At 36.1% G+C, this 7340-nt stretch overlaps 1 protein-coding gene across 1 annotated transcript; it reads right to left on the bottom strand.

The window, feature by feature from the left end:
- Positions 1–4635: 4635 nt before the first annotated feature.
- On the bottom strand, positions 4636–7340 carry LOC106331475 (nucleolar protein 56-like). Its single transcript, XM_013769841.1, has 7 exons — positions 7064–7340; positions 6327–6541; positions 6085–6242; positions 5826–6013; positions 5349–5750; positions 5128–5262; positions 4636–5059 (listed from the first exon to the last, which is right to left on the bottom strand). The coding sequence occupies exons 1-7, from the start codon at positions 7266–7268 to the stop codon at positions 4845–4847; spliced, it is 1518 nt and encodes a 505-aa protein (XP_013625295.1). The 5' UTR covers positions 7269–7340; the 3' UTR covers positions 4636–4844.

Here is a 7340-nt window from a genome sequence, read left to right as displayed (position 1 = left end):
TAAGGAAAACTTAGGGTTAAGTACTAATTGTACTTCAGTTTTAATCCATGTTCTAAAACGCGTCCACGTTGAACGTTTACGCAGCGAATAAACGTGAATTGGTTCTTCACCGTGGCGTCTTGTACCAAATCGCTCAAAAATCGGTTTTTTAAATTTATAAGTTTTAAATCATAAATTAGGTTGAAGATCTGTTATAGTAAGGTAAAGATACTGAGAAATCGAGTTAAGACAGCCCAAAATCGTGAAGAAAAAGGATAAAAGCGGAAGACAGGGTTTCAGATCGACAAAACTGGGGAAGAAGATGAGGATATTTAAGTCATTTCGCCTTCATTAAAGTACAAAAAAAAAGTTAAAAACAAAACGCATACACAGATATTCGAACCCGCGACCAGAAAGGCATTTAGGAACATAGAAACAACCAGACTACGACGCACTTCTGGTTCTAATACACAGATAATAATGATATATAATAAAACCATGTTAAACTAATCCCCGATTAATCCCCGATTACTCTCCGATTATCTTTCAATTCGGTAGGCCCGGACCGTCCGCGCGCGTTACGCCTAGTGCAATTTCGAACATGGGTTTTAATAGATTAGATTAGAAATTGTAAGAAGATTTTTCTTCTTTGTGTTGTCGAAACCAAAGAAAGTAGGTTTTCAGGAAAAATCTAAGAGTGATAAACATGAAAGAATTGGATGAAATAACAAAGAGAAAAAATAAAGTCAAAGTGGAATTGTGCAAGTTGTGTTTGGCTATTGTTTGTTGGTGCATGTTGCCTGAGAAGTGTTGCAAGTTGGTGAATCTCAGATATGTAGCTGTTCCCTTGAAGAACAAAAAAAAATGTAGCATGAAAGTTTTAATTAACCAATGGGGCTGGGCTAGTGGCTAGTGGCGTTTGAGAGATAACCCAATACGGTGAACCTGCAGTTCGATTTTTGTTGGCCATCCGGACTGCTTTAAATGGTAAGAATATGTAGCTTTTGCGGATCTTGTGGGATTAGTCGGTTGACCTCGGTCGCCGGATTCCCACGGTTATAAAAAAATGGAAGTTTTGGTTTCCATTTGACATAAAAATTTATCCATTTTTTAAAAAAGTATTCTTGTCAGAGATGTATTTTCTATCGTTTGAGCAGCCAAAAAAAAAAAGTTTAAAAAGAAAAAGAAATTTGATATGAAAAAAAAGAAGAAAATTCGTACCTAAATCTTGTGTTAAAAGACATGTTATGGTTTTGTTCTACATATTACCTGATTCATTTCTCATAGTTGTAAAAGAAGTTGAGCCATAAAGGCAGAAACCGAGACAATGAAGAAGATGGCATATGTTTGTTATATATTATTTAACCTTGTCAAAAAAAAATTCTTAGACAAAAACATAGCGGGTAACATCATTCAGTGATTTTAGCCTTTTTTTCAAAAAAAAAAACATCATTCAGTGATTTTGCATCGCTTAAAATAAGCAAATACTAGATTTTGACCCGCGATTTCAAATCGCTGTATTATTTTCTAACAAAACTTTAATTTTTGATATTTTATTTTTTATTGTGTTAATATTTTTATTTTGGCACATATATACTATAAATTATATTAAATTTTATCTTATTCTAAAGATATAGTATGCAAAAATATATTAAATTTTGCTAATATTTTTGTAATATTATTTTATTTTATTTTATATAAAAATATTTTGATTTAAATTATATAATTTATATAATGAAAATAAATTAGTCTAACACAATAAATTTTCATGTTTATCAATTATTCCAAAAAAGAACTTCATTTATCTAACTATATTTCAAAATACTAAACAACTGATTTTATAGAGATATCAATACTATGAAAATAGTAATCATTTTATTTAAATAAAAGTTAGATGGTTTAAATTTCTAACTGGTTTTATATTGTAACCTGAAAAAACAAATAAAGAAAAATTTGTGCTATAAAATGAGATATGTTAGTTTAAATAAATCCATAAACTATTTAATGTTAAAAACAACTAACTAATAGCAATAATTAATTGCATATTTATAAACAAACTAAAAACTTATTATTTACAAATAATATAAACAACTTGTATATGTAAACAAAATTATTTTCAAAAGATTTGTTTCCTTATTAAATGGGTGAAATAAATTAAAAAGATTCTAAAATAAGTAATGGCATGGCAATGTAAATAAATTTAAAACTAATGGTAGAATCGTAATAGGAATTCTGCTTTAATAGTATAGATTACCACCAAAGACAATTTCAAGTTTTTATTGACATAATAGAGCAGATATTACTACTAGGATAGTTTTGTTTATCCAAACCCACTTTCTTGTTACAAACTAACTAAAATTAGCCTAGATTTAAGTGTACATTACCTTAACTAAATTTAATATATATTTTTACTTTATTTAAACATAAGCTCTTACTAACAAACATAACAAAATGGATCTACATCCTTTTCTTCTTCGTCTTAAGTTCTCAACCATTTTTTGTAAAATGAAATTTATTTATTCAGATTTTTTTCTTCAAGAAAAATTTAATCAATTATTATCTCAATTATTATATTTATTTTTTAGATATGTCAAACTATATTTCTAATGGTGGTGTAAAGGTCATGTAAACAACGATGTCAATGGCGTAGATCGATTGAAGCTTCAACCATGGTGCCTATGTCTCCACCTCTCCGTGCTCAGCTCCTCCGTCCAAGATGTTGTCGATGTGAGGTCTCGTCCGGCGGTGGTCATTGCTCTTCGCCGCGTTTCGTCAACATCGGCTTCTCCACGTCTCAAGCCCACAACCTCTCCATCTCCAAATCGTGTTCGTCGTGTGTCTGTTCCGTCGTAGCCGACTCTCAGTTGCCGTCAACAAGATCCGGCGAGAAGTGCGATCTGCAACATCAATGGAGAAGTATCACCTTTTGCACTTTTGGTCCTCTAGTTTCATGTTTTTTTCACAATATGCCTCAAACTTCCAATTTTATCAAATTACTTCACAAATTTACCCCAATACTTTTAATGTTGCAACCCGGCCTTTACGTGTATTTTCATAAATGGTCCGGCGGTTTTTGATTTTTTTCATTCTGGCCCCATAGTATTATATGTGCATATTAGTCCTCAATTTTATTCATGAACTTTCAACTGTGCACTCCAAACCCTGCAATATGAAAATGAACACAATAGTGTACCATATACACCTAATATACAATCAAACTGATTAAAATATTAAAAACTAGATGCTTAGAATCATCAAAAACAAAGGATATCACATATGTACACATGAGATATCATATATGTACACATGAGTATTTTTTGTATATACACATCGATGTACATGTGGATATCATGTGAATTTTTTTTCTTTCTTCCCATGTACACGCGAGGTCGGCCATCCCTGAAATCTAACTGAATCCAAATATCATCCTTCACACTTTGTATAAGAGATTCCGGTTAGTGTGTGTTTTCATGCTAGATTCATGGTAGGTTTTAGCTTAATTAATTTCTTGTTGTCTTACATATGTACACTATTATATTTATCGTACACATGAACATCTCCATATTTATCGTACACATGTACGTTATTATACTTTATCGTACACATGCACAGTGAAGATGAAGATGACAATGATAATGGTGATGATGTTGATGATGGTGCTGGTAAGTTGAGTAATCCGATATGGTAGATATATTATCAAGGCTGCCAATCTCATCTTCTTTTCGTGTGAATCTTCTGAACTCATATAATGCAAACTAAATTGAATTTTGTGTTTTGTTCATCAACTCGTTGTTCTTCATTTTGGTTTAGTGTTCCTTTTTATATTGGCATATTCATGAAAGTGGAAGTTTTTGTAACAAAAACGTATGAAGGCTGTTCAATTTGAGTAAAATGTTTAGGGTTATGAATTTGTACTTTTATCTTTTCATGTTCAGTGAGCAGGTCTCGAACGTAATAAAAACTCAGAAACTGCCTTTAAATGTAAATCATTCTTATAATAAATGATTCAAGCTACAAAATAACAAGGCTATATAAAAACATAGAGTTTGAAACAACAAAAATCCATACTATGTGATATGAACAATTCACAAAAATGCAAAGAAATTTGGCAAGAATTAAGATCATAGACTATTTATGAACCGAGCATCCACCGTCATCATGATGACGTCATACGCAGCCTTGTCGTAGTCTCCAGCTATCAAGTGAGCTTCGGCGTATCACACACTACGCTTAGCCATTGCATAGCCCAAACCGCATTTGCTTCAACGCCGCTGCAATGGTGCTTAGAGGCCAAAGTGATAAGTGTTAACTAACGCTTAGGTCCCTTAATTGCTGATGATGATTTTCTATAATTCCATTGGGTGCGTTATGTTTTTTTTTTTTTTTTTTTTTTAACCGAGTATTCTGGCCCGGTGGTCCAGACTAGAGACCGAAGTGAACATGGACGTTGCCAGGTGGCTCACCGTGTAACGGTCTTCGGTCTCGGGTGCTACAACCCACATGTAAATTTCGCAGTGGCCAAAACTCGAACTCAGGGGCGGACACCTAGAGGTCCTACACCACTAGACCAAAGCAACTTGGTTGGGTGCGCTATGTTTGTTGGTGGACATGTGGTTAAAGGCTTAAAGCTGTTACGAGATTAAGCAGAACAAAAAATTTACGTCCCAAATGTGATGATCCATTGCAAGATTTCCAACAAAAGATTACAACATTTGTTAAGACTTAAGACACAACTAGTCTAAAAACATCCGATATAAGTTGCTATGAGTTTTAAGCTGTTTATAAATTAAAAAAAAAAAACAGAGAGCTTTGCCATGTGGGAGAAAAACTTCTACACTACCAAAAAAAAAAAAATTTGTCTTGGTCTACTCAACATCTTGCGACTTCGTTTTCTTCTTCTTTTTCTTCTTGCTGTTACCATTATCTGTTGTCACTTCCTCTTCTACTACTTTGCTTTTCTTCTTCTTTTTCTTTGACTTCTCCTCTTCTTCTTCTACTTCCTCATCCTTCTCCTCTGCCTTCCTCTTCTCTTTCTTTTTCTTCTTCTCTGAACCCTCCACAGCTTTGACTTCTCCCTCATCTATAAAGAGAGAGCAAACAGCCATAAGATATAAGAGCGAAACAAAGAGACAGTGTTAGATATCATACCTTTCTTCTCAAGATTCTCCATCACTTCTTTCATCACATCCACATTCTTACGCGGTGCAACACCTTTGTCATAAAACTCTAGCCGTTCCTCCACTTGTTCCCTAAGTTTCTCACCGAAAGCTGTAGTGCTGCTATCTGTTTAAGTTAACAACATACACACCATCTCAACTATTATACAAAAACACACACTTATTATATACAATGCAGTCTAGATCATTTACCAGCGAAACAATCAATCCGTGAAGCAATGGAGCACTTGTTTGCGAGGTAACGAGCAATACGCCCCTTGTTTTTAGCAGACGCGCGTCCCATGAACGAAGAATGGAATATAAGACCGTACTTGGGCGTGTTCCCACGCGTCTTCAGCGCCCTGAAAAGCGCCTTCTCAGCGCCGAGAATCTGGAGAGTTGAAGAGGGGCACTTGGCGAGATTCGTCAGGCTCCCAGCGTGCGAGATCAGCCTAGCACCAACCATGTCTCCGATCAATGCAGCCAAGTTTGGAGCAATGTCGCTCATTTTAGCAACGAGGTAGTCGTAGAGCTTCTTTCTGTAGTCAGCTAGGTCCATCACTCTCTGAGCAAAGGTCTGGACGTTGATCAGATCAAGTGGTGATAGATCCTGGCCTGCAAAAGAGGTAAGACATGTCTGAGAAACAAAGAGAGAAAGAATAAGACACACTGAAGAAAAAAGATTATTACCCATAGATGCTTTTCCAGCTTCAACGACTTCTCTCGCCTTGTCTTCATCCCCAAGGACTTCGGTAAGCATAGGGATGTGTTCTTCAGAGAGCTTTGACTTGTCCTCAATCATCTTTGAGACTCGGGCGTAAAGGTAGTTGTCGTTGACTATCTTCACTAGCTCAGGGAAGTGCCACGAGTACCATTCTCTGCAAAAGAACATAATATAAGCTGCTCGTAAACCATCTTTCTTACAGTAAGTTGGAACAACAGAGCAAACCTGACTCTCATGGCAAAGGAGTTGATATCCTTATCAAGCGTGTCGAGCAGGAAGATCGCTTGAATGACCATGTTGTCCACACGGTTGACATTGAACTTCACCTTTGCTCTGCTGTAGCTGTGAGCTAGCCCAAGCTGCGCTTTCTCCAAATCACCAGGCTGCAATTATTTTAAAATATTGACATTAAGCATCACAGAACATGAATTGCATAGAGGTAATAATGTAAGGTCAAAAGGTCACACCTTTAGGTCTTTGATGAACCTATCAAAATGCTGACGAACACCTCTGAGAAGCTCATGGACAAACTCATTGCTCTGGCAAGGAATCTTCGTGGCTTCAAAGATGCAAGATCCGATCTTTGGCTCAGAGACTCCTAAGCTAAACTTGGGCTTCTTGCCTTCCTTCACTTTCGGAAGGTTCAACTCCAGAAAGCTTCTCAGCTCATCACTCATGTACCCTTCAAGTTTCAACGCAAACACAAATCTCAAAACCCAAAAACAGAACAGAACAGAGTAAGCTTATTTCTCATTGTAGTAAAAAGCTGTAAGCTTTGTTTCAATCAAACTCAAAGGGAACAGCTAAACCATTTCCGAACAGAGTAAGCTGATTCTAATTATAGCGAAAAGCTGTAAGCTTTGTTTCAAGCAAAGTCACAAGGAACAGTTAACCATGTACGAACAGAGTAAAGTTGTAAGCTTTGTTTCAAACAAAGTCAAAAACAAAAAAAACAGAGTAAGCTGATCAACATTGTAATAAAAATTTCCAAGCTTTGATTCAAAACAAAGTCAAAGAGAACAGTCAACCATGTGCGAACAGAGTAAGCCCATTTTAATCATAGCGAAAAAGCTGTAAGCTTTGTTTAGATAACAGACAACCCATGTCCGTACAATTACACAAGAATTCGAGTTCTAACTAAACAAGAACAGAGTGTTGTAGTAAGACACAAGTGGAAAGAGGTCTAATTTCAATGGAGGGTTACCTTCGGAGACGGCGTTGATTTGGTTTAAAGCATCGAGTGCAGACTCGGATGGGTGGAAAGCAGTGAGCTGGATGACACGCCCGAAGCGACTAAGGTCCGAGACGGAGCTTCGAACCGCCTCTGTGTTCTGTCCTATCTCATCGAGGCCGTGTGCCTCGAAGAGGCCGTACCCGGAAGATGATTCGTAGAGAAGATACATGGACATTGTGTAGATGAAGCTAAAACTCTATAGCCGTCTCTGGGAAGTCGAGAGCAGAGTATTTATGCAGCTTTTTTG

The sequence above is a fragment of the Brassica oleracea genome, chromosome C3 (genome assembly GCF_000695525.1).
Source record: "Brassica oleracea var. oleracea cultivar TO1000 chromosome C3, BOL, whole genome shotgun sequence".
Classification (NCBI taxonomy): domain Eukaryota; kingdom Viridiplantae; phylum Streptophyta; class Magnoliopsida; order Brassicales; family Brassicaceae; genus Brassica; species Brassica oleracea.
The sequence above is the reverse complement of the archived record's forward strand: the minus strand, read 5'-3'. Positions and strand labels throughout refer to the sequence as shown.

Excerpts from the sequence above, each read along its gene's own strand:
- LOC106331475 (XM_013769841.1), bottom strand. The coding sequence starts at position 7,268 with ATGTCCATGTATCTTCTCTACGAATCATCTTCCGGGTACGGCCTCTTC. Across the intron at positions 6,014-6,084 it reads TCCTTTGCCATGAGAGTCAG|AGAATGGTACTCGTGGCACT; the intron begins GTTTGCTCTGTT and ends GTTCTTTTGCAG. Across the intron at positions 5,263-5,348 it reads ACGGATTGATTGTTTCGCTG|ATAGCAGCACTACAGCTTTC; the intron begins GTAAATGATCTA and ends TAACTTAAACAG.